At 43.0% G+C, this 27,975-nt stretch overlaps 1 protein-coding gene across 7 annotated transcripts in view; it reads right to left on the reverse strand.

The window, feature by feature from the left end:
• The window catches only part of SLC4A4 (solute carrier family 4 member 4), a 242,172-nt gene that overhangs the window by 102,481 nt on the left and 111,716 nt on the right, over positions 1-27,975 (reverse strand). For 4 of the 7 annotated variants that reach the window (XM_075929408.1, XM_014580584.3, XM_075929410.1 and 1 more), the window contains exons 5-7: positions 23,400-23,560; positions 20,727-20,906; positions 7,110-7,186 (exon numbers count right to left, since the gene is read on the reverse strand). In XM_075929408.1, the coding sequence (XP_075785523.1) occupies positions 7,110-7,186; positions 20,727-20,906; positions 23,400-23,560 (418 nt within the window). Of the gene's footprint in view, positions 1-7,109; positions 7,187-14,824; positions 14,921-20,726; positions 20,907-23,399; positions 23,561-27,975 lie in introns of all 7 variants that reach the window. The other 3 variants (XM_075929409.1, XM_025178447.2, XM_025178443.2) reach the window with 2 other exon arrangements.

Raw genomic sequence — 27,975 nt, forward strand, 5'->3', positions numbered from 1 at the left:
TATCGTTTAGTTGAGCACTCAAAAATTGGTGACACCAAATATATTTATCTTAATTCTGAGCCATGGGCATCATAGTCCAGTTTTTAATTACAGGCAGTCCCCGGGTTACATGGATCTGACTTACATCGGATCCCTACTTACAAACAGGGTGAGGCAACCCCGCACTAGCTACTTCCCCCCAGCAGACCAGGGAGACGTGAAGCTAGCGTGTCCCCCCCAGCAGACCAGGGAGACGCGAAGCGGCTTTTCTCAGCAGACACCTCAGCTTGAGAATAAAGGACTGAGGGAAGTGAGGTGTGGGAGAATAAAACTGAGCTCTGGAGAAATGTTTGGCTAGAGTTTCCCCTACAATATGTACCAGTTCCGACTTACATACAAATTCAACTTAAGAACAAACCTACAGTCCCTATCTTGTACGTAACCCGGGGACTGCCTGTATACAATCATACACAATTTCTCAAATACAATATATTAGCATAAACTTTTCTCTATGCTTTCTTCAATACATTGACATCAACGGGACTTAATCACCTACTTAAGTGCTTTGCTGAACAAAGAAGGAGAATTTGTGCTTAAAGTTTAGCATGTAATAAAATGCTCTGCAGAATCGGGGCCTTAGTAAACACACGCAGGAACATAACATGAAGGAAAATACTTAACTGGCTTAGCCAAAAAAAAAAAAAAAAAAAGTATTTTTCAGGCTCAGTACATTATTTTCAAGTTCTCTTAACTCTGTTAAAACAAAACCAGTTTCATCAAGAACAAAGCCCACATACTTCCCCTTAGTGAGAGCTATTTCCATTTCAAATTGCAAACCTCAGCCATTTCGGATGAAGAGCATGTGCTCGTTCTCTCGGAAAGTAGGAGGAGTGCAATTTTTTTCACCAAGCTCCTCACTCTCACATCTCTTGTGCTCAGAATTAAAAAAAGGTTTTTAATCCTCTGCCCCCAAATATTTAAGCTCACACTAATCATAGGAAAACTGCACAGCCTGAAAAGCAAAAATGTCAGTGAGCTGCGATCATTTGAAAGCAGAGAGTTTTATGGATGGGATAATTTTTTAAAAGGTTCTGTGTTGATCTAATTCTCCCACTGTTGACTTCTAGGGTAGCAATGAAGCCAAAACTGAACCCTTCTGAAAATTCAACCCTAGAATTGTAATCTGCAGTATCCAACCCCATTCCTTCCTCTGAGGCAGCAAGCTTTTCCTCACACCCACAAACTGACGATCAACTACCCTGGCAATTGGGGGAGGGGCAGAATGTCATCACGCTTCCTAACGAGTTCTCTAAGCAGAGTCCTTTCTGCCCTTTCCTGAGATCTCGCCCCGTGCCCTATGCACTCCAGCGTGTTCATTTTTTCTCTCTGGAAATTGTTTGAAGTTTACTCCCATCAGCAGCTACACTAACTTCTGAAATGTAGATCTGCAGAACGCAATGATGAGAAAAATCAGAATTAAAAGCAGCGTGGAATGTACCTGCCCACCCGTGTCTGCAGAAGCAGCCCTGCTAGCACGCGATGGGAAAATCTCAGCTATACGCCATGTCAGCAAAACAACAAGGCCTGGTCTACACTTAAAAATTCAGCTCGACCTAATTACATCACTCAGAGCTGTGAAAAATGTCATACCCTAGGTGACAAAGCCAGGTCAATTTAACTCCCAGTTTAGTCTCTGCTAGGAGAATGGTCACAACCTAGCGACCCACAAGGAGCTGCAGTTACTACAGGGATGGAAAAACCCTTTCATCCAGGTCGGAAGAATCTACACTACAGAGGCATAGCTGCAGCGGTGCGGCTCTGGTGCTGGCATATCCTCAGTCTGGCATTATTGGAGCAGGGGTTTGGTCACATCTCTGTGTTCCATGCTCACTGCTGATAGGTTCTTTCCCTATCTCTGTCCCCAGTCCAGCAAAGGTCTGTGCATGCTGAACTTTAGGCTCTCTGAGTAGCCCCACTGAGCCGAAGGGAACTACTCGGTGGGTACAGTTAAGAACGTGTGAACCAGAGCACAGTCTGCATCCGAGTTACACTTGTTTTTGTCAATGAAAACAGGGAGCAACTTCCTTCCCTTTACTAGTCCTCTGGGATGGTGAGGGGCAGTCCAATTGCCTCCAACTCACTGTCTTTGCTCAGTAGCTAGCTCCCCGATTTATCACTCGACTTCTTTGTGGGTAGCAGCAAATGAGCATCCTGCAATCTCCAGGAGGGTGGCCTGAGGGAGTAGCCCCAAATATTGCTGCAGAAGAACCCCAAAAACGTACTGGGTCACACGAATATCCTGCCCTAGCTATTATTTAACTTTCTATTCTGGCAAGTACACAAACACTGGCTTCGTTTGAGTATGCTGGAGAGGAGGAGCAAATGCAGCCCTTACATGCAGTCCTAATTGACTCTTACAGCTCGCCTTCCTCAGCCTGCAGCAAACAGCCTCTCTTCCTCCCAAGTCCCAGATAACACTTAACCCGCCGAAAGCTGCCGGGCCCGGGTGACCATTCTTTATCACTGCAGTCAGAGGTAGGACCACGCCAAGGAGTGCAAGAGCAGCCCAAACGGCTCTAAATCAAACACCAGCATATTTCACATTTCGCAGATTTCATTTGTCCCTGCTGTCGTGTCCTCTTGTGAGACTTTCTGGATTCATTCCTACTGTGAAGTGCACATAACTTTTCAGTTTGTCAGAGACACCAAAGGGAGAAGTAACGTTTTTGTGACTGTGACAGTCCTCCTTGTGGCGCTCCAGCTGCGCATGTTGCGGGAGTCGCCTCCCCGCTGTGCAGGGCACAATGCTTTCCCAAAGCCCGAGGGAGTTCCCACTTTCCTCCAAGTCGGAAAGTCAGACAGAAAGACCCACTGGATGTGAGGTGGATGCATCTGTAGGTGAGGGGTCGTCTCTATTTTGGGGTGCCTGGAACAAACCACTCTCCAAATGAGAACGTCCGAGAAGTAGGGAGATGGCATGTTTCAAAGCAGAGGTTTTCAACATGAGGGATGCAATCCCCTGGGTAATGGGGTCAGAAATCGGTGTCGGAGGGGCATGACCCTTGTTCTTCTTTATTAGTAAAACGGGGTGGCATCCTAGATAGATGGGAGGGAACTGTTGCAGGATCCCTGTATGGAGAAGGCTGAGACTTACTGATTCAAGGGATTGGTAGTGGGATAAGGAGTCTTTCACACACAGGCCAGCAGTTACGGACCGACATTAGCGCATCTAGTGACTGTTTGAGGGCCTGAGCAAAATGAATTCCCACAATCCAGTTTCTAATGGACAAGTGTCCACAGCACAAAGAACAAGGCCACACTGGCACTAATTAGCACTGCTCTTAGTAATCTCAGCAGAGAGACAGCTCCTCAGATTCCCAAAGACAGTGCCATCTCCCACCAAACTGGGAGTGAGACGCGAGGTACTGAGCAGCGAAGCTCACAATATCACTCTGTCATACCTCTTCTCTGAGGATACAGTGCAAACACTCCAACATGTTTCATCAACACGCAATTACATCGGGGTGGGGGACCTTCTATCCTTCAGAGGAACAAACAGCTTCACTATGAACACAGAGCAAACAGCATATATTTTTTACCATACTTGACCCCAGGTGTTTTTCTGCTTACTAAGAGCCTATTGGAACCCAGATTAACTCAAATTCTGGTTATAGTCTTATTATGAGATTAACCCTAGGCAGAAGAAGTGAACACAAGCTAGTTCAAGACCTCTTCATCCTTTAAAATATGAAAACACAATCTCCCCCTTTTTATTTGCAAATTATTTCTTGATCTAAGTAACACACGATAAACTTCTATATGCCACACCGTTTAAAGATTGTGTGCATTGGAGGGCAACCTAACAAAAGAGAGGCTCCCCCATTTTTATGTAAGTAGAATCACATTCCAGTAGACAGCCTAATGAACGCCTAGTGAACGCTCTGACCTCCAGATAGAATGCCAAAATAATGAAAGCCAGCCACTCAGCTGTCAAGGCAAGAAAATCAGTTTTTACATGCCCCATTGTCATTAAATCATGAATTATTCCCTCGCTTCCTCGACTGCTTGGTAAGTGCTTAGCTCAAGAAAGTTACAAAGCATCATCACAATTTCACCGAAGTAGACATCTGAGCCAATTTAGTAACGAAAGTTCAGGTCCAAGGTGATTTCTTGAACTAACTTTGACAAACTATGTGGCAAGAGTTTTCTTGTGAAAAGCTTATTACCAGAATGTCTGCTAAATAACTAAGATATTTTAGAACAAGTTAGCTGAAACCCAGCAGCATTCAGTATAAACCAGGGGAGGGCAAAAAACCAGCAGCGGTTCACCAGGGTTAGCCTGCACCTTTGCAAGTGTGGGCAATCACAGTTCCCATTGATCGGGAACCATGATCCTCCCTGCACCCGCAGAGGCGCAGGTAAATACAGCGGTGCAGAGGCCTGCCAGGTGCTAATCCTGTCAGACCAGATCTGGCCTATGAGACGTTATTTGCCCACCTCTGCTAAAAACAGTCAAAGTCCATACAAAGTTCTAACGCATACTGAAAATGGCAAGACATTTCAAATCTCACTTTGGGAATAAAATGGTATAAATAGCATTGATTGTGTTTATTTTTACATTAAATGCAATTTCAAAAATTATTTTCTGGATTTGCTTGATACTTCCATAGAAATGTCCATGTGTCTGCTGCAGAAAACTGAGGAGATCGTTGCAGTATTTAGGTCTAGCTTACTACTGAGTATGGGTACGTCTACACTTGCACCCTTGTTCGAACTAGGGATGCAAATATAGGGGACAGAAATTGCTAATGAAGCGGGGATTTAAATATCCCATGCTTCATTAGCATGATCTCGCCCGCGCGCTATTCCGCTAGCCAGCTGATTCGAACCAGGAAGTGCGCTCCGGGCTGCATTAGTTCAAATCAAACCCCTTGGTTTGAACTAATGTTACTCCTCAAAAGATAAGGAGTAACCTTAGTTCGAATCAAGGGGTTTGATTCGAACTAACGCTGCCCAGAGTGCACTTCCTGGTTCAAATCAGCTGGCTAGCGGAATAGTGCGCGGGTGAGATCATGCTAATGAAGCGTGGGATATTTAAATCCCTGCTTCATTAGCAATTTCGGTCGCCTACACTTGCATCTCTAGTTCAAACTAGGCTGCAAGTGTAGACGTACCCTATATGGGGTCCCAATACCAAAACACTGTATACTATATTACATTGCTGCCTCTCCTGTTAAATAACAGAACATTACTGGTTATCACCTACAGCCCCCAGCGTTAAACCCCGCCAGCCCTGGAAAACAATCCCTCATTCTCACAACCATAGGAGACAAGTCAGTCCACACCTACAGACAACCCTCACCGCTACCTGTAGCAAATACTTATCAGCAGCCACAAATCACACCACATACACTAACCCAGGAACCTACCACCCCTGCAACAAACTCCACTGCCTACTCTGTCCACACATTTATTCAAGCAACACCATCACAGGGCCTAACCACATAAGCCACCACATCAGGGGCTCATCCAACAGCACATGCTCTGATGTGATCTATGGCATTAAGTGCCAGCAATGCCCCTCTGCCATGTATATTGGCCAAACTGGACAGTCTCTGCACCAAAAGATAAATGGACACAAATCTGACATAAGAAATGGTAACACACTCAAACCTGTAGGGGAACATTTTAACCTCCCTGGACATTCAATAATTGATTTTAAAGTAGCCATTCTTCTACAAAAGAATGTTATCACCCAATTACAGAGGGAGAGAGCTACAAGTTACAACTGGAGTTCATTTACAAGTTAAACACTGTCAATTTGGGCGCCAATAAAGATCTTAACTAGTTAACACACTACAAATGCAATTTCCTCACTTTTGAAATTAGCATTTCCACATCAGTGGCTATGAATGATACACATCCAGCCTGACTTAATTAGGTTCGTTAACATCAGTCCTACAACTGACAGGAAAATTCTTTTGCTGTTATATATACTCTGGATTCTGTAATTTCCACCCCCACCTCATCTGATGAAGTGGGTTTTACCCACGAAAGCTCATGACTTAATTTATCTGTGAGTCTCTAAGGTGCCACAGGACTGCTCATTGTTTTTGAAGTTACAGACCTGCAGTTTTGTGAATTTTTTTTGTTCCACACTGGAATGAAAGTGAAACATTTTGAACATTGAGAAAACTGAGTTGTGCTTTTGTTCTGTAGCATAGTAGTTAAGGTGTTGGCCGGGGATATGGGAGACTCAGGTTCAAGATTTTTCTCTGTGAGAATCACAGAAAAGTACTTCTTCCCCAATTCCTCTGATTCGGACAAAACAAAGACTTAGACGTGGGTCCCCAAAATTCCAAAGCAGAATCTCAACCCATCTATAATGAGGGCATCTCGCTCCCTCCCCCGAAAGCAAAATATCTCCATAAAATAATTTGACTTTGACAAAACTGAGTATTTTGGGGGAAAAGTTTTAAAATGTTCTTGGAAGTACATTTAAACAGATTATTAAAATGTAGACTTGGTTGGGGGGGGGGAAGAATGTGTCTCCCCTCTATTCTTTCCACTTTGTTTACTTCATGTATTTGACAGCAGTTTTTTATACAGGCTGAACCTCTCTAGTCCGGCACCATCCATGGTCAGCATGATATTAGTTAGCTAGATGTCCAATTATAAGGGTGTGGCCAAGGGTGGCAACCAGCTCCCCAGGAGCAGAGCAGGAGCCTGCATGTAATCGTTCACGGTAACAGATTGGTTAACTGTTTAATGGTTATCCTATTACATCCCTAGTGCACGGCCCCATAAACTCTTAAGTCACACCACCTACTACGAAGCGTGTCCTGGAACCTAGTCTGAAGGGCCGCATCTCTCTTTCCACACAAAAAGGAAAAAGCTGGAGATCATCCCAAAAGCAGCGATTGCTTCTTCCCTCACAATACCAGAGCTACTGCTTTATAAACGGTTGATGCTTACAACTGGGGCATTTGGTAAGCAGGTTCCATGGCACACCTGACCCATCTACTTACCTGTTTCTTGCCCATCTCTTGCATTCCAGTTTTATGGTTCAAAACTCCCCTCTCCCTCCTCCCACGGCACTACTTCACGTGAAGTCAGAATATGACGCTTACCTGCTCTTTGTCAGGTTTGTCAGAGATGTCGTTCAGACTGGTGGAAGTCAGGTTTCTATGGGTCATGGACGGACTGCCTGTAAGAACAAGGTCAATACCAGTTAAGGCATCTGTTACAACCCAGCATAAAGGATACAGAGGGCCTGGCTACAGTATTGCCTTCCAAAGGGCTGCATAAAGAGGACTGGGTACTGGGCCAAATTGGAAAAAATTTAGAGTCTGATCCAGAGTGCTTTATGGAGCTCAAAGGGGATAGAAGGAAGCTAAAGAGTCACAGTATCTGGTAAATAATATCCCCCTACTAAGTATGCCATAGAAATAAGGCACTTCCTAAAAAAAAAAAATAGAGTTTGAGCCTTGCTCCTTAACATGTCTGACAGGTAACACTTCCTACATGAGTTCCTCCCTTCCCCCTGTTAATAGAACTGACTGACAGGCTGGCTTAAATCAACAGGGCATAATGGGAGCATGCCTATAATATCAGCTATTGCTGTTTAGAATAAATCACTTTTCTTTCAATTACCTTGTTAACTGCCCCTCCCTGTCAACCACTGAGACTGCTGAACAGAAGAGAGAAAACTATCTGCACATTACCGTGGTGTAAAACCACAGTAACCAGTCTGAGACCTGTCTGCGGTCAGAGAGATGTATTTATCTTAAATACGTGGACTTAATCTTTCTTTTAAAGAAGTAATTGACGAGATAAACACTGCTTAGCCTTAAACTGCCAGCCAACTAAACTAGAGGACCTCAAGGCACCAAAGCCAGATGGTAATTGTGCAAAAGCATCTAGACATATATTCTAGCTGAACCTTATGTTTTCAGACACTACAGTAGAGAGTAATAGAGATGTAGCCGTGTTAGTCTGGTCTTGCTGAAACAAAAGACAGGACTATGCAGCACTTTAAAAACTAACAGGATGGTTTATTACGTGATGAGTTTTCGTGGGCCAGTCCCACTTTAATATAGATAGGCATGCCAATTTTCTTCCACTATTTGATCTGAGGAAGTGGGTCTGTCCCACGAAAGCTCATCACCTAATAAAGCATCCTGTTAGTCTTTAAAGTGCTGCATAGTCCTGTCTTTTGTTACAGTAGAGAGGAGTAAGTAACTTGGAAAAATAAGCAACCAAACCTTCCCTTATCTGTAAAATTCTATTAGAGCCCTTTTAAAAGCCAACCCACCAACCAACCTCCAAACAGGGTCAAAACCACAAGGAGGAAAACGGGGAGGGAGGGGATCAAATGGCAGCCATAGGAGAGACTGACAACAGGTGTAATACCCTCAACCTGAAAGTTTTCAAGTCTGCTCTTTTTATGGTTCTGAAATGTTAGGGTGCTTTCTCCCAGACGTCTGGAAACAGAAGTTCTGCTGTACAGGAAGAGAGGCTGTTACCACAGATGTTTCTAGTCACGTCCAAAAGTAGAGATACAGAAAAATCTCAATGAGAGTGTAGTGGTGAGAATTCACATGTTCAGACTCTAGACTGGGATATATTTCAAGATAAGCCTCTTAATTTGTGGGGGTTCATTCAAACTAAAATCCAAAGGCCAGGTTTCCAAAAGAGAACAATACCCAGCAGCTCTTACGGTTTTCACTGGATGCTGCTAGGAGCTGAGCACTCTTTGAAAACCTGGCTATTCCATATTAGGTGCACAAGTAGGAACCGAGTTCTTTTGAAAAATCTACCCCGAATGTTGCAATGTTCAGCATCCTTCACACTGCCGGGGTTACAATTCAGGTGCCTAGATTGGTAAACCACTAGCACCCTTTGTTAAGGCAGCATCTCTACTCTCAAGCCGCCTTTTCTCATAAGGGTACAAAGAAATTCAATTAAAAACGTGGGGGGGGAGAGGGGACAGGTGATCTATTATGGCACTAATTTGTATCAGCTTCCAAATAAAGATGCATTTTCTGTGACACGGAAGTGATGTACATTAAGATGTACAATGAAATTTAAATAATAAAATCCAGAGTCATAGCATATAATTCAAAATGATCTGGACAAACTGGAGAAATAGTCTGAGGCAATGAAGTTTAATAAGGACAAATGCAAAGTACTCCACTTAGGAAGGAACAATCAGTCTCACATATACAGAATAGGAAGTGACTGTCTGGGAAGGAGTACTGCAGAAAGGGATCTAGGGGTCATAGTGGACCACAAGCTAAATATGAGTCAACAATGTGATACCGTGGCAAAAATTAATAAATAAATTTTTTTAAAAAACCTACACCCCACAAACCACCCACAAGATTCTGGGATGCATTAACTTCTGCTCTACTTTGCACTGATTAGGCCTCAGTTGGAGGACTGTGTCCTGTTCTGGGCGCCACATTTCAAGAAAGATGTGGAGAAACTGGAGAAGGTCCAGAGAAGAGCAACAAAAATAATTAAGGGTCTAGGGAAAACATGTGCTGTGAGGGAAGGCTGAAGGATTTGGGCTTGTTTAGTTTGGAAAAGAGAAGACTGAGAGGGGGACATGATAGGAGTTTTCAGGAATTTAAAATGATGTCACAGGGAGGAGGGGGTAAAATTGTTCTCCTTGGCCTCTGAGGATAGGACAAGCAACAATGGGCTTAAATTGCAGCAAGGGAGGTTTAGGTTGGACATTAGGAAAAATTTCCTGTCGGGCTGGTTAAACACTGGAATGGGTTGCCTAGGGAGGTTGTGGAATCTCCATCACCGGAGATATTTAAGGGCATGTTGGATAGACATCTATCAGGGATGGTCTAGACCAGGGTTTCCCAATCTATGGGTCGGGACCCAAATATGGGTCACCATGACATTTCAAAAGGGTCACCAGGTGTCTCCCCAGGTGGCTCTTAAGGAGCCATTCACACATTTTTTTGAATTGCCCTGGGTCACCAAGTCTTCCTGAATTGTCAAAATGGGTCCCCATCTGGAAAAGGTTGGGAACCGCTGATCTAGATGGTGCTTGGTCCTGCCATGAGGGCAGGGGAGTGGACTTGATGACCTCTCGAGGTTCCTTCCAGTTCTAGTGTTCTATGATACGCCTTCCTAACATAGTATCCAGGATGGGTACCAGCAGATTGCTATTCTCATCTTCCCAAATTTCATACACTTAAAAGAACATTCAGTAGGGATTTCCTATAGGTTCTGGAGTGCTTAGGGAAGTTCCAGTCTACTTTCCTTTTAATTTCCATCATTAAACCTGTATACAGAAAGCACAGATAGGTACCTCCTCTTTTAAGATGAGGCTATCCATCCATGCATAGTGAGACAACTTTCAAGAAATAAAGAAGGATTTGTTCTCACAGGGAGGAAAGTAAATGGACAGACTCTAAATGTTCTTTTCCTGCTCTAGTTTTAATCATCATATTCACATTGATTATTACTTTGAACAAGAATGGCTACAAACAGCACAAGCAGCAAAGCTTAGATAGATGCTATGGAAGGAGATGCCCTCTCATCATGCAAGCCCTCCCATGCAAAAATTTCCCAAACTGCCTACATGCAAGGTGGGAAATTACATATCTGAGACCAGTTATGTGCAGCCTCAAATGTTGCCTGGTTTAGCATTCAGCATGCCAACCTTAGTGGTGCCCCTAAAGTTTCAGTGAAGTATCTCATTTGTGTTTTGAGTGTGTGTGATACATGATAAAAAAAATTGGGGAAGGAGCAAAATTGCCTAATAATGCATTTGAGTCTATTCTATAATACATATCTTGCTTTGCATTTCTGAAAACAACATTCCTCCTTTTGCAAAGAAACATTTGCCACAGACCATAAAAGAAATGGAGAAGCAAAACAAGTCTGGATTGTCTGAATCATAATGCATTATTAAAACCCATGTTTTTTCTTGCATTTAGTTGATTAATTTTTAAAAGTTATAGGAAGACTATAACTCTGGAAATTCTGGAGAAAAATTACACAAGTCCATAATATACGTATGGGTTAAAAAGAACTGGATTGGAACTTTGTGCAGCATAGAGGGCAGTTTTGCAAATCTGCAATCGAAGACATGGGAAGGCATTTATTTAAATATGGAATTTGTTCAAATTAATAACTGATGTCACAAAGCTGGATGCAAAGGTTTCTATTGAGTGTTCTTTCCTGAGTATCATTAGTAGTATTAGTATTACTGTTAGTAAATGAGACACAAAACATCATCTTCACTACAGCTGAGCTGAACAGTTTTGAAGAAGTTCATATATTGTCACAGATGGGAATGCTCACGGGCAGAAAGCATCACTTCTCATCCCACAGTCACCACCTACCCACTTCTCTTGGGCAGGGTAGTTGGGGCTGCCTGTTAGATGCAGCAACATATGGAGAGATGTTGAGACTGATTTCCCATTGTCCAAGAAGCTTTTCTTCTTGTCACGTGATCGCCAAACCATGGCTGCAGTCATTTCAGATGGTCACTAAGGGCATGTCTACACTAAAGCGTTATTTCAAAATAACAAGGCGAGCATCCACAGTACCAAGCCTGTTATTTCAAAATAATGGGCTTATTTTGAAGTAACTACTCCTCCTTGTGAAGAAGGATAAGCTTATTTCAAAATAGTTATTTCGGGAGTTAAAACTCATTTCAAAATAACCTGGTAGTATAGACATAGCCTGAGAGGCAAATCGATGTAGTGGCTTCAAGTTTAAAGAAGAAAAAAAAAAAAAAAAAAAAAAAAAAAGAGGGGAAAAAACACTTTTTAGGGGAACTCTAAAAACTTGCCAATTCCTTTATTTAAAACAACATTCCATGCCATTTTAATGTATTTGAGAGTATTCAGAAGAGTTTTGAAGCAGTACTGCTATTGGGAAGGCCATTTTCAGAAAGTATAATTTCATTTTCTGTTGCTAGCACTGGCACACAAAAAAATAGTTGATAAACTAACATTCCTAGACTTCTAGGTCCAACTCTCAACTGGGCCGCACATGGACTAAGTCAGGCAATTTCTGTCTACTCCCCAGTAAATATTTGGTGAGGCCTTGGTTTATGAAATGCCCAAGACTGAACAAACATGCCAGGAATGCTGCATTTTAGTTAAAAGATTCATATATTATCTGACGAGAAGGCAAGACTACGATCACCCAGTGTGACCGCCTGTATAAACAAAGGCCACAGATTCTCCCTGACTTAGTTCTTGTTTGAACCAGAGCAGATTTTGCAGGAGAGCATCCAGTCTTGATTGACAATTAAAGTACGTTGGTAGAAAACCTGACCCCAACTGGGTAAGTGAACTCCAGAGCCCTGGGGTCCTCCAAAAAAGCTACTGCTCATCTTCCTAGCACAGGGGCTGCAGATCAAAAGTGGGGAGACAAGAGCAGCATCCCAGGCTCTGTCATCCTACTCTAATTTCAGCCAGGGAGGAAAGTCTCATTGAATTCAGTGGGGAAGGAAGTGAGCCAGAAGAGAAAGCCATATTCTGTACCACCCTCAGTTTCTGAGACTCAGAGCTGTTCCCGACTCAGCTCTAACTATAGCATCGCTACCTGTGATGCTATAATGACTTACTCTCGCCAGAAACTAGGTCCAGCCATTCTACCAACCGCTGTGAAGAGTAAATGGGTTTAACCTTGGCATTTTTATTTCAAGCAGAAAGGCTTTCACCTTCCAACAAAATTAAGTGCAGGTAATTCAATCATCAGTTAGCTAACCTCTGTGTTAAAGAGCAGCCAAAGGTCACAGCTGGAAAACAAGGGACTAATAAAACCACCATTTACTCTAAAGCTCAAGTGAGAACACTTATTTTTAATGTTTATGGCTGCACATTTATCTGCATTTTATGTTTATGAATCTCTATTTATGGAGACTTAATGCTTGATCCAGCTAACGCAACACTCTGTGTTTTATAACAGCAGCTTGTGCATTTTGAATACACAACTCTCAACGCCTTCACACTCATTCCCATCCCAACCCCTGGGATATCAGGGGAAAGATTTCAAAACAGGTGAACCAAAGAGTGAGCTGAGCCACAGTGAACCCGAGCATGGTAAGCAGGTCAACATGCTGGGATATTGTCTTTCTTCCCCCACTGGCCAGGTTCCTGTGAAATCCCCAGCTGCAGGACCTACCCACGCTGCGGCTCTACAGTTTAAATGTAGCAAGAGCCAGGCACGGAGGCAGCCCAATTCCTACTACACTTAAACTTCAGAGCCACAGCGGAGGTAGCACCCGAACTCGGCGTGAGCTGGGACTGAGCCGGACATGCTCAGTCTTGGCTCGTCTGGATCCAGCAGCCTCTGTCCAGGACCAACCCAGGCTGCTGCGGGCAGAGGCTGCTTCGTGGCAGCAGACCTTGTCCACAGGGAGGGAGGGTCCCAGCCTCTGCTCGCAGCAAGCCTGGGCCCCCTCCGAGAAGAGGCTGTTTCGTGGCAGCCTCCCCTTGCAACTCCCCCTGCTGTGCTGCTGCTTCTGACAGAGCAGCAGCACTGGGAGGAAGGGCAGGTAGCACCACAGAGATGGTACTAACGGGAACTGGGTTTTAAGCCAGCTCCCGCCAGCACTGGTTCCTGCCTTGCTGCTTCTGATACAGAGGCAGTGGTAGGAAATGTGAGTAGTCGACTACTCACTTCCATCCCTAGTTCACAATTCAAATATTTGAGGATTACCAAGAACTGCTACTGCTTTATAAAAGGACCCAGTCTTATCCTAACTGTATAGATGGCACCTGAATCTGAAAACAGTTCCTCTGAAATTAACAAGACAACATCAAGAGCAATGGTAGACACAGACAGAGAGAATAAAGCTCAACTCATTTCTAAAAAATGTATGTGCTAAGTGTTGCCTGCTCTGTGATGTGCATCTGTACAGGTTTAAGTATATTTCATTTATAAAGAACTTAAACATATTTAAGCTTTGCATTTGTACATTATATTACAACTAGCAAGCCTTATTAAAAACTTGCTTAATAAAAATTAGATATTTAAATACATAAAAAAATAGGTACCCTGCTAAAGCTAATTCTTTAGCACTAGCTACTTTGAGGGATTTGTAACGAGATTACAGGGCCTTTCATCTGTAGGTTGACAATCTGACTTTGTCCAGACTGGAAATTGTTACAATGTGTTGGCTGCTTAGTGACCTAATGAACAAGTTGATAGTCTTGGTCTGGTTCGTAATAGGAATGCGTCTCCAACAAAAAAAACCAACACAATCATTGCCCCTCACCGGCAATTTCACTGGCTGCTTTAGGATTTGTCTTCACTACATGGTGGATCTATGCTGCAGCAATCAACTCATCAATGATACATGGTGACATGAACAGACATGATAAATCAACCTCTGAGTGCTCTCCCATTGACTCTGGTACTCCACCAGAACGAAAAGAGTAGCTGGAGTTGGCAGAAGAGCAGACCCTACTGACCTTATCACATGAAAGAAACCTAAGTAAGTGTGTCAACTTCAGCTACATGCATAGGTTAGATTGAAGGTGAAGGGCGGGCACATAGTGTAGCTTACGCCTTATAAGAGAGACAGAAGTTTGAACGGAACGAGAATCAGAACTACCCTTTTACCACGACAGGATGGAACTTTGAGAGAAGTGCAGGAAACACCATTGGGGCAGCCCAGGGACACAGACAGATAACGCTGCATCTATGCTTAGAGGATTTCCAACTTCTCTTACTATTAATATAGTTGTGCATTTTAAAGAACTTAATTGCTTAGTGTTTGCCCTTTCTACATTTCTCCAAACTAACCCATCCAACTGCAGGGGCGCTGCCCTTCTTCCCGGGCCCCCAATGGTTGACTTACTTAGCCATCCCACGCTGGGGCTGCGCTGCACTCGGATTTCATCATCCAACGTGCGGGTTGCTAGGCAGGGCACAGAACTCTCGAGTGGGCTGCGTGCTTTAGTGTTGCAAGCAGAAGACAGAGCGGGAGACAACAGCAGCAAGCAAGGAGAAGGACGAGAGCCCAAGTTAAGTAATAAAAAAAAGAAAAGAAAAAAGCTAAAACAATTGCACAAGCAAGTTAGGAAAGACAGTGAACAGTCACATTGTTAAACACACAAACCCACCTCTCCACATCGCAACAATGCTCTGGAAATAGCGCTCAGTAGGCATGAAAAACCCCATGCCAATTTCGCCCTGCAACACTCGGCTACTGTGTCTTATAAGTTTGTCAAAATGTTAAGCCTGGGGGCCTAACATTGGGCATCTACATTCAAATTCAGATACGTAAAGATAAGAATCCTGAATTACAGACCAGCCCCAGTTCCCAGTGGAATAAAAAGGAGCTGCAAGAGGCCAGTGACTGGTTGCGGGGAGGAAAACAGATCAGTTCTCTTTAGGAACCAAGCTTTGAAAATTTTGGCCACTCCATTTTGTGGCACTTTAAATCAAATGACTAATTCTGCTCGTTTCAAATATCACTTGAAAACATTTCTTTTCCTCCTTAATATCTCTCCCTGTGCTGTTATTTAACTCTGTTTCTGTATTATTCAACTCTCTACAGAGACTTAGGACATAATGCATATGAAACACACTGTACAAAATAAAGCTGTGTTGTACTATACAGTAAAATATTTAAAGAGAAAGTGTGTTCTATTATCAGCATCCATCATTTTTTATTGTTTTCTTGAACACATTCAGGACAGTAAGAAGCAGTATAATAAACATGGTTTAAACACTTCTACTTACAAACTTCTTGTGTTAGATCAAAGAAAAATCAGACTAAAACTCAGCTTCCTTCTCTTGGCAAACCTCTGTATAATGTGCACATCATGTGCTTTTTTAACATGATATTTATTAATTAGAAACACACACACACACACACACACACACACCCTTGATTTTCTATGCCTTTTTTTTTTTTGCTGAGAGTTACTCATTTATCTGGCAAATTGTCAGCTTGCATGGTGTCAGTATTCAAGATTCTGGCAAGAAGGAACACTAAATAGCATCTAAAATTTATAGCATATTGCACTTTTCAGCTTCAAAAGCCCCTATATGAGCATTTTCTAATTAATCTTCATATGCCTTTGTAATGCCAGGTCAATATTATCTCAGTCTTAATGTGAACAAGTAATCCCTTTCTCTATTTAGTTTCTAATTATTTCTATATTGTTTGTTTCTCTTTCTACTTTTGATAGCATACAGGTTAAAGTTCATCAATTCTAAACCTGCTCATGCTCTTTTTCTTGTATTCTTTTAGAAAAAAAGTATTTTTTTAAAGTTAACCTTTTTCAGATAATTTGTTTTGAATTGTCTAACAATATAATCTTCATACCATTTATCTGTTATTCCAAATAATTAATTACTTAAAGGAGAATTACACTGCAATTGTTTAAAGAGTATTTTGTAATTAAACAACAAAAAATTGGCAATAATCCTATAAGAGGCTTTACTTACAAGTATTTTACAATTTTCCCCCTTTTAGAATAGTAAATGATCTAGTATGCATGATATTCTTATCAATAAACTCGGCAAATACAACTTAGATGGGGCTACTATATGGTGGGTGCATAACTGGCTGGATAACCGTACTCTGAGAGTAGTTATTAATGGTTCACAATCCTGCTGGAAAGGTATAACAAGTGGGGTCTGTTTTGGGACCGGCTCTGTTCAATATCCTCATCAACGATTTAGATACTGGCATAGAAAGTACGCTTATTAAGTTTGCAGATGAAACCAAGCTGGGAAGGGTTGAAACAGGATGAAGTTTAATAAAGACAAATGCCAAGTGCTCCACTTAGAAAGGAACAATCAGTTTCACACATACAGAATGGGAAACGACTGTCTAGGAAGGAGTACGGCAGAAAGGGATCTAGGGGTTATAGTGGACCACAAGCTGAATATGAGTCAGCAGTGTGATGCTGTTGCTAAAAAAAGCAAACATGATTCTGGGAGGCATTAACAGGGGCGTTGTGAGCAAGACACGAGAAGTCATTCTTCTGCACTACTCTGCGCTACTTAGGCCTCAGTTGGAGTATTGTGTCCAGTTCTGGGCATCCCATTTCAAGAAAGATGTGGAGAAATTGGAGAGGGTCCAGAGAAGAGAAACAAGAATGCTTAAAGGTCTAGAGAACATGACCTATGAAGGACGACTGAAAGAATTGGGTTTGTTTAGTTTAGAAAAGAGAAGATTGAGGGGGCGACATGATAGCAGTTTTCTGGTATCTAAAACGGTGTCATAAGGAAGAGAAAGAAAACTAGTTCATCTTGGCCTCTGAGGATAGAACAAGAAGCAATGGGCTAAACTGCAGCCAGGGAGGTTTAGGTTGGACATTAGGAAAAAGTTCCTAACTGTCAGGGTAGTCAAACACTGCAATAAATTGCCCAGGGAGGTTGTGGAATCCCCATCTCTGGAGATATTTAAGAGTAGGTTAGATAAATGTCTATCAGGGATGTTCTAGACAGTACTGGGTCCTGCCATGAGGGCCAGGGACTGGACTCAATGACCTCTCGAGGTCCCTTCCAGTCCTAGTATTCTATGATTCTAGTGAGAAGGAGGAGGAGATACAGAAAAATGGCAAATTTCTCAGCCTAGTTTTATATTCCAAACCAAAGAGCAAAAAGCATAAATGGTAACAGAAATTTTTGAAAATAAAATGTACCTATTTAACCTTTTTTAAAAAGAATCCCATTAAATATAGAACAGAGTTCAATTCTAGAGCTAGCAGAGATTAACAAGCATAGCCCATGATCCTGCAAACACTTACGTGTATGAGTAATTTCATATATGGCCCACAGAGGAAAATGGTGACTCACACATGTGTTTACAAGATCAGGACCACAGTGTAATAAGTAAAGAGCACAGATGAGGAGCTGTCGTTCAGCAGGGGGATACCGAGAATTATCTTAATAAATCACTAAGGGACTGCACTCCCTGCTCGCTATGCTCACCAACCTCCCTTTCGTGGGGGGGGGGGGGGAGGCAATGCTCCCTCTCTCCCTGGCCACTGGCACGTCTGTTTTATTAAGCGCAGCTGGATAGCAAAGAGGAGGCAGCAAAGCTAGGCAGAGGGGGCCAGAATGGACTTCCCCTGGTCCAGCAAACTCCCTCGTTCAGGACCAGTGCAGTCCAAAGGTGCCAGACCAGGAAAGCACTAATACACATGCATCTGTGCCTTCCCAAATAAGGAAAATTTTCTTATGTGCCTTTTCAAATTGTGGCCTCGGCAAAGATGCAAGGAGGTAACAGCAGATTTTACAGAACATACGACAGACCTTCCCTAATCAGTATTAAGTGGTTCTGTTGACAAGAGTGCTCAGGCACGACTGGAAACGTTTGTGGATTGGCAACGCTTGGGGAGTGGGGAAGAGAACCAGCTCTGCCGGACAACTGTGGTTGTTTTAGCCCGTATGTCAGGCCATTGCGGAGGGCCAAGAGAGGGTCCAGGAGCTGAGGGGGTATTTCTCCATCCATCTGTGGAGAGGGTGATTTTAACAAGACTGGTCCTAGCACAGAATCAGGGCTGTTTTTAGCCTCCACATTCATTTACACCAGGATGAGGCTTATCGTTCTCCTGCATTCACAAACTCCAAAATATATTAGCCATGTTTTTAGCCGGCTCTCACAAGATAATCAGCTCTGTACAGTAAATACAGGAAGCCACCATGACTGCCCCAGGGGCTTTCAAGCTAAGCGAGACAGAGAGTACTGTTAAAATACATAATATACGGCTGATATGCTGATGACTCAGTCTCAATGTTGCAGGTTTTAGGGGTTGGTTTTTGTTTGGTCGGGGTATTTTGTTAAACGGTTGGAAATGGTGATGGTTCATCACCAAAGGGCTTAGCTGAAGAAGTGGAGGACTGAATAAAGAGCTGGCACTGAAGAGGGAGACCATTCATGCATATGGGGCAGAGAGGAAAAAAGGCAGAAAATAAAGTTTGGGAAAATAATGCACACGTTATACAGTGTACATGTTTAGCAGCAAGGTATCCCCTAAAAGTCCATAAGAGTCTCTAATCATAACCATGTCATCATACGCAGTAGTATCAGATATCACAAGAGTTTGAGCACTCTTGACACCGCAGACTTAAACCTGTGGAATTCACTGACACTGTAGGCTAAAGTCAAATGCAATGGCTAGATTATTTGTATTTGTAACTAACAAAAACTGGTGTATGCTTACTATGTGAATTATAGTAGCACTTGGATATCTCAAGCCCATAGTAAGAGGTACATAGTTATGTGCATGAAGATAAGGGCAATCAGATCTCAACGGCTGTCTGTGGAATGATAAAAAAAGTAAAAGTACCCTCAGACAAATGTTTATTACACAGTAGGTTAGGCAAATGATCAGCCGTTTCTATATATCTTTCTCTGAAGCATCAGATATACCATGACACTTCAACTTGAAGTATGGGTCTGATCCAAAGCCCAGTGAAGTCTGTGCAAGTCCTTTTGTTGATTTCAACAGTTTTTGGTGAGACATCCCCGTATGATTTGTGATGAATCAACCATCCGATCTAACATGGCAAATCCTATCATTCTTTCCTCTGTATTTAAGTTTCGCAGGAGCCATAACTTTCTGTACAGTGCTGTTGGAACCAAGCCTTCTTTTTCACTATCAAACTCTCATGCAAAAATTCCAAAAAAGTTAATATCTAAGACACTCCCTTGATCAATTCTAAGCCCCCCTCTCCCTCCATTTTCTCTCTTTGAATGCAGCTTTATTCAAGGCACTGGTGTGCAGTAAGTTTTTTTTTATTTTTGAAAGCAAGTAATATCCCACCGCTACCCCCCCTCAACACACATAGACCCCAAAAATAAAAGGACAATATGAAAGAGGAGTTAAGTAATGTAATGTGACAGGAGAGATGCTGGTATGCATTTTGAGGCAGAAAGCAGAGCGATTTCCTGCCATCACCTCACCTTCACTTCTTGATATTTTAAAATGGTAACTTACAAATGCTCTCCATGCAACACTAAGATAGTTTGCAAAATTCTAAACCATGCTAAAGCTCTCAAATTGGCCTAATACGCTATTCTTGTTTTTCTGGATACCGTTTTCTAGCAGATCTGCTTTACTAAAAGCAAATCTCAATGTACTTTTTGCTACTGATGCTTCCATAAATGATACATACACATATGTGCCTACAAATGCATATGTAAGGCACACGCATGCCCCTATATCTGTTTATAGACAGAGTGTCTCTTTCATAGGATGATTTTAGGATGAAGAAAGATTCATGGAAATCAGCCTCAACCACAATGAACAATGGCCAGACTGTACTAAAATCTAAGCTAGCTTTTACTATCTTAAAATAATAGGGCCAGAGACTGGCTTTAAAGGTCTACACACACCCTCCTTAGCAAAGTTTAATTTGCATAAAAACTGCCTTTACATATCTAGCTTTTAGGGTCTCAGTTGCTTTTCCCCCTTATATGTTCTCATACCGAATACACACGCTGCTCTAACACCTCCACGACGTCATCTGAAAGGGTATCACTGCAAGTGTTACTCGGTGAGCCCCGAGGATTATTGTATCCTGCTATAGACACCTAGCACTGTGCCCTCTTGTGTTCACCCAGCTAGTCGAGCGACATGCTGCAGAAGCAGAGCCCTTAGCAGATGCATTCTCAGTGGGGCCCACTACAGTACGTGTGTGTTAGAAAAAGCATGGTCATGAGATGGCAATGGGATTAGTTTTTGATGGTTTTTTTTTTCAAAAGGAAGGCTACAGCCAACAGCCCTCTGCATTACCATTATCAGGGTTGGTAAACATCCTACTTGCACTGGAGACGGTCTTCCCGATGTCAGCCAGAGAGCGTAAGTTGGATTTCTTGGTCTGGTGCCGATGTTTCCTGAGCAGCGTGTAGGTGACCTTGTCCTTCATGTCTAGTTTCAACAGGCCTGTCTCAATTTGATTGTCCACAATCATTTCTGTTGCAAAAAGAAATAAGAAGGTAGGGGTGAGAAAAATCACAAGGAGCAAAGTTATGAAAACTCACAAGGAGAATAGTTATTAGGCTGCTACTTTCAGCAAAGCATCTGGTTTCTTGATGTCACCCCTGTTTCCAGGCCTTTCATGTTTGTTCTTTCATAACATGATTTTTTAAAGTAATTTCCTTTTCCAGGATGTCTTTTGCAATGAAACTTAAGTGTGTTTGTCTTCCAAAAGTCACTAGCCCTGTGCTAGGAGGTCCCTAATAGAAACATTGCAATCAGACCAAGATTGACTTCCGAGGTAAGGACTGCTCACTGTCATCCAGGAAGGGGAAGAACTTGCTATACAGAATGAAAAATGGTCACGGGTATGTCCTGTTACCAACAAGCTACAGCAACACAGCAAGTGAAATTCTGTCCCCACTAAAGTCAATGGCAAAATGCCTGTTGACTTCAACAGGGTCAATATTTCACTCCATAGGTTTCCAGCTCAGTGCAATTTAGCAAGACTGAACACTTAAACCATAGTTTACCCATACATCCATAGTCATTTAACATTGGCTCCACAACAGGGATGTAGTAATATAGTTGGTTAACCGATAAGCAAAAACGTATTGGGTAATGCTATAGACTACATGCATTCCCCCTCCACCACCAATAAGGCTGGCCAGAAGCCCGGCTCAGTACTGGCTTGCACCAGGTCCGAGACCTACCCCTGCTGTGGCTCTGCATTTAAAGTGTATTAGGAGGTAGGCAGGCAGCCCAGCTCAGTTCTGGGAGTTCAGACCCTCTGCTCCCGGACAGAGGCTGCTGCCATCCCACACTGCTGCCTCTGTATCAGCCGGTCCACAAAGGAAGCTCCTCAAGCTCAGAACTCCTCAAGCAAGTACCATTATCAGCAATTAAAATTAACACCATGCTCAGTTCTGCTGTTACAAAGTGAGATCCGATCTGTGAATTCTTTGATGCCACACAAAACAAAAAGCCCATGGTGAGAGTTTACATGGACTGTAATTGCTGTGCTCTTATAGCTGGTATTAGTGATGTTCTTGAACACCATCTTGGAAGTGGAAACTGTATTTCTCTGTTATACCATGAATTAATAATAAGCAAAAAGAGGAATACCTATTCACAGGACAATTTATTATAAAATGAATTCTGTTTCTCTCATTAAACGTCTATGTAATTTCCCCCTTAAACTAGTAGAGTGGTAAATATTCTCAAAGGCTAAATTGCACTGTTGCCTGCTCATGATGTTTGCTGTTTTCCTTTAAGCCTCAGCTCTCGAGTGCCCTGTCATTAAGCACATTTTTTTAAAAAATCTACTTCTCACAGAGAAAATCTTGCAAGTGTGAACCCTGCAAGCTCAAAAACATGAAAGAAAATAAAAATAACCCAAGATTTTTTTTTTTTTAATCTCATTTTTAAAATCAGTCTCATGTTATTTTGAGGACGAGCCCCGGTTATATTTGCCATGAACTAGCACTTCTGCAGGCCACCTTACCTGTGAATGGAGCAATGGATAAGAATGGAGAGTGACTTATCCTAGAAGTTCCCCGGGAGGAGGGAGCAATGTGGGGTAGCCTGCATCACTGCTGCCCGTGTTGGGTCAGTTCTGTGGATGAATCGGGATGAACACTTCCCTGCTGTCAGACCTTACATGTTGGGCCTTTCAGAAATACCCAGTGCTGGCTTACCTCTGCTCCCATTGAGCTCACTTGTAATAATCACACTACGTTCCACAGTGCTTTTTTCAGAGACTTGATTTGCTTCTAAAAATACTATGCCGATTTCAGGTTAGAGTTGTTCCAGGGCTAAGCATTCAAGAAACGTGAGTTCCTCTGACATGGATATCTGTTCATTCAGAGCTGGACTGCAATCACTTTGCATAGGCTACTGAAGAAGCATCACATGACAACAGCTTTCAATTACAACCCAATCAAGCAGGCTGTATGCTATGGGTGAAAGACTTTGTATGTCCTAAGCCACCCAGCCCAAACTACAGGTTGAACCTCTCTTGTTCAGAACTCTCTTATCTGGAAACATCTGTCGTCCAGAATGATTTTAGTTAGCCAATTTTCATGGGTGTGGACAAGTTTCCCGCAGCCCCATAAAATTTGTTTCCAGCCACCAGTCCGAGCTTTCAGTGTTCTGGGCTGTTCTTTAGCTCTAATTTACCCCTAAACATCCTCTAACATCCCAATAAGCAGTGGAAGTGTAGGTAATGCTCCTAGAAAATGCTGACCTCCCGTGGTCTGGAAAACTCTCATTTTAAACCAGTCTGGTCCCCAGGGTGCCGGATGAGAGAAGTTCAACCTATACTTCAGAAAGCCTGGGACATAGGTTGGCTTTTGGTTGTGGACAAGCCAGCCACATGCTCAGTCCTTCACTTTCACTGACAGCCATGACTGAGACTCTGAGGAACAGAGCATTGGAGTGGAGAGGAGAGGGGGAATACTATTGAAAGAACTTCCACGGATGCCTACTTACCCACTACCTGAGGGAGAGAGGTGGCCTCCAAATCCAGCAGGATGGATCCTTTCTCTATACACGTCCGCAGCTCAAACAAGCTGTGCAGGGACAAAGTAGCGACGTGAGGCTTGCTCCATCTCTCTCCGCCCTGTTCCACTTTCTCTTCAAACTTTATCCACCTATGGAAAGGCAAAGACACAAGAACATGTTAAAACGTTGCATCGGACATTTCTGAAAGAGGCAGCGCAGCTAAATGGTTACAGCGTGATGCCAGGTAAACATACAGGACGTCACGAACACACCACTCTAAACTAAGACAAAGAAAATCCAACAACTAGGCCGATGCCACCCAGAATTTGAACAGGCAAACTATTTCTAAGTTAGCCACCCGCTGTGGGCCACCTAGATGAAAGTGACTTGATTTTCAGAGGGGGATTATCAACATCATCTCTGGAAATGCAGTCACTTTAATTTAGATGCCGAAAACACCTAAGTTTGGAAACTTTGGCCAAAGCTTTTAAAGATGCTAGGTGAGCGGAGACAAACAGAAAACTAAAATGACTGAAATGTATCATGAAAGAGAAATTACTAAATGGATTATTTGTGTCATTTTTATTTCTGGTCACACTTTGAACATAAAAGAAGGGAATAGACAATAATAATAAATACCACCCAGTTCTTCGATAGTGCTTTTCATCCCTTCAAAACACTTTACAAAGGAGGAAAGCTTCACATCCCTACTTGACAAAAGGGGAAACCGAGGCACAAACAGGTGAAATGATTTGACTGAGATGACAAAGCAACCCTGTTGGCAGAATTGGGATTAGAACCCAGGTCTCTTCATTCCTGGTTTGGATTCTGTCCATTGGGTCAAGAAACACAGAACCTGCACTTTATAGTCTCTCTGGCACATCACTGCTCACTATACACATTGCACCACCAAAATCCAGGACTTCCTCATCTCGCAACACACATGGTCCAGGAAAGAGCATGGATTTTGCTGGCCAGAGGGCCCTGGCGGCTGGGAGAAGGGCCTGCTGCGAGTCCAGCAGCAGAGGAAACAGCGGCAGGGTGGGAAGTCCCCAGCTGGGCTAGCTGCAAGGAGGCCATGGTCAGGTCAGCAGCAGGGGGGGCAGGACTGGAGCTGGGAGCAGCAGGAAGCATTGACGTCCCCTGGTCCAGGAAATTCCCTGGTTTGTGAACGCTCAGATCCTGAGCGTGCCAGCCCAGGGAGGTCCAACCTGTAGTGTGTGAAATAGGGATGTAAAATCCTGTTTAATTGGTTAACCCGTTAAATGTGAGATTTAACCAGTTAAACGACGAAAGGGGGACACGAAGCCTGGAGCAACCTCTCTTCTCCCATCACAGGCAGGAACTGCTCTGGATGAGCGGAGCAGCCTCTGCCTGCAATGCACCCGGGCCCACCATGGACAGGGGCTGCTCCAGACAGCCAGAGCAGCCCCATCCATGACTGGCCCCATGGAGCTGGAGCAGTCCCCTGCCTGCAGCAGGTGCAGAGCTGCTCTAGCCCCTGCAGGTTAATCTTTCATCCCTAATGTGAAAGACAATCGTGTATGGTCAATTTTTAAAAAGCTTAAAGAAGACAGTACTCTGTCAAAAATCTCACTAGCTTGCCTGAAAAACCCAAAAGCAAATTTGGGGGGGGGGGGAAGGAGGGGAAGAGTTCAGCTTCCATGAAGCCTTTCTTAACTGGAAAACAAAAGTTTAGTTTTCCACATTCTGTATCTGGTAGTTTAATGATTCAATGACATTTTTCTGAAAAAAACCTGCAAGCTCATCTCTCTAGTAGAAGATTAGAGCAAAGGTTAAATACCACTGCATGTAAAGTGGTATTTACATACCTAAAACCATGTCATAACAACATTAAAGCATCAGGCCTAAACCTTCAAAAGCAAAAGAAACTGAAATATCTTCAGTTCTCACCACTGTGCCTAAATATAACCAATCATAGAGAACTAGTGTGACCAGAAGCTAAGATTAATGCAGGCAACAGCCATGTGGGTTCTTTTCTTTTCATACAAGACAGGTAACAAAAGTTTTGCAAGTCCAATTCTGCCCTCAATAACCTCTGTCTAACTGCTAATGCAATCAATTGGTTTGCACAAGAGACACTGACTGAACTTGGAGTAAACAATTCCAAGAAGGTGTAAGGAGGAAGAAAATATTTTAAAACTACAGTGCTAGCAAAAGAAAGAAATGCATAAGAAGTAAATTTCTTTCTCTGAAAAAAGCAAATATAACTATACACACGGGGAACCATGAGGAAAGAGATTTCACACAGTCAGTTTTCAGAATAGAAATATGCTTAATTTAAGCCGTTCCTGGATATTATTTTAACAGATTTTGAAAATAAACATTTCATTTTCTAATATTAGGGCATTTCCAAGAACAAAAGCTCTACATTCAAGCGTAGGGAAATTCAGGTAACTTAAAACAAATTATTTGCCCAACTGAAATTACATTTAATTCTGACAAAAAAATATTTGAGGGTCATACAATTGCTAAATAAAACACTAGTGTTCCTCGGTTGGGTAATTCAATTTTGAGACCTTTTAAAAACTTGTTTACCCAAATGAAATGTTGTGACCTTGGTCTGAAAGTACTGCATGAGGACTGGTCAGTTTGGAGATTGGGTTTGCGCACAGGAGCCTGAGTTAGGCGTTCATCTCCCATGAAAAGAAATCCAGATCCCTTTCCTTTTCAAAGAGATATGAACACTTAACTCCTTTGAGTGCCATAGAAAAATCCCAGCTGGACGGAGTGCTACTGAATTTTACCCTGCACCAGCATAAATTCTGCATATTAAAAAGATCTTGACATTTTTGTTGAAGGTGTATAATTCACAATAAAGCACTTTTCCTTGTTTGATTTGGGCTTGGTTTTTATTTGTTTTTCTCCATATAATCCGCAATATTTATCTTTGATAAAGAAAGCTTTAACTTATTTTTATAAGTGTTTGAACTGCTAACTGCTATAATTAGTACACTCCTAAAACTCTACTGAATAGATAGATTTTCCTGCACATTCTGTTTCACAATCCAAACATTTAGTTGAGCAATCTATTCCAATTGCTCTTCTTTTGACACTTCAATCTGACAATGCCTTTTCTTTGATACCCATCTTGGACCTTCTCTGTTTTCAGGTCTCTCACACAACATCCTGAGAGGTGAAGACGCACGCAAAGAAATCACTTAAATGAGGTAACAGTATAACCGTTTAAACGGTTAGCAAATAGTCTGAGCTTAATGGTTACACTCAGGCTCTCAGCCCTGCTCGTGGGTAGCCAGTTACTACCACCCTGCGCTGTGGGCTCTGTATCAGAGCCGGCAGCCAGCTCCCTGGGAGCCAGATTAAAAACTGGCTCCCGGCACGCACTGGTTCTCAGGGAGCTGGCTGCCACCCCACACTGCAGCAGAGACCATAGCGCAGCCGGTTCTCTGGGAGCGGGGCTGGGAGCCAGATTAAAAGCTGGCTCCCGGCACACACTGGTTCTCAGGGAGCTGGCTGCCAGCCCGCGCCACTGCAGAGACCATAGTGTAGCTGGTTCTCGGGGAGCCAGCTGCGCTGTGGGCTCTACAGTGTAAGCGTCAGACTACAGAGCCCACAGCGTGTAACCCTGTAACCGCTAAGAATTTTCAGCAGTGACCCAGGTACCTAATTAACCACTTTTTAACATCCCTAATTAAAAGAAGCTGACACAGTTTGGGACCAAAAACCTCCTTTTACTAAAAATAAACCAAGGTGCTGATCTTGCAAACCTTCCAAGCAGCAGGCTAGAAGTCATTGTAGAGGTCCAAATCATTTTGCATCTATAACCTTAGTTTCACAGAGGTGGCCTAATGTAGAAAGTCACATTTGCAGGTGGTTGAGCAAAGGAAACATTCTTGGACAGCTAAAGGACTTTAAAAGGGGAGACGCAGGCAAGTACAGCCATGCACCCTCGTGACGACGAACCCTGGAGCTCCAGGCCATTTGCTCAGTATAGCCGGGGATTTGTTAGAGCAGATTTGAAGAGATCCTCTGGCTTGAAGGCCAGGGCAGAAAGCAGTGCTCCTCCAACTCCGGGGCCACTGTCAGCCCCACCCCTCACAGCCTTGGGACTGGGGGAGCTCACACCCAACACCACAGTGGGTGGAACTGGATGTGTGACCCAGGTCCCACTTTGTTATAGCTCTAGGTCCACTCTTGTGAAGGGCATGATAGCATACGTGTACCCGTTAATATTTACTGCGATGTGTATTCAGCATTGTGGGATTTCCTGGGTATTGGAAGAGACAGCACCTATAAAACTAGCACAACAAACCTATTAAGCCAAGAGGCTGCTAGTTCCCTCCACCCCCAACCTCTGTCCAGTTCTGCTCCTGACCTCTACGCACCTGGCTTCACTCCACGGAACTACCATCCACAATGCAAGCTTGGGACATTTTGACTAGTTCAGAATAAAAGCTGTAAGTCTTTTTAAAACCTTAGTTATGCTTCCTAGGCCTCTCAAACCAGGGACTTTGTTAACTACAGCATTCAAAGTCTCTCCCAGGCACCCAGTGACACTACACACTTCAGATTTCAGAATGAC

Source organism: Pelodiscus sinensis, chromosome 5 (assembly GCF_049634645.1).
Source record: "Pelodiscus sinensis isolate JC-2024 chromosome 5, ASM4963464v1, whole genome shotgun sequence".
NCBI classification, from domain to species: Eukaryota; Metazoa; Chordata; order Testudines; family Trionychidae; genus Pelodiscus; species Pelodiscus sinensis.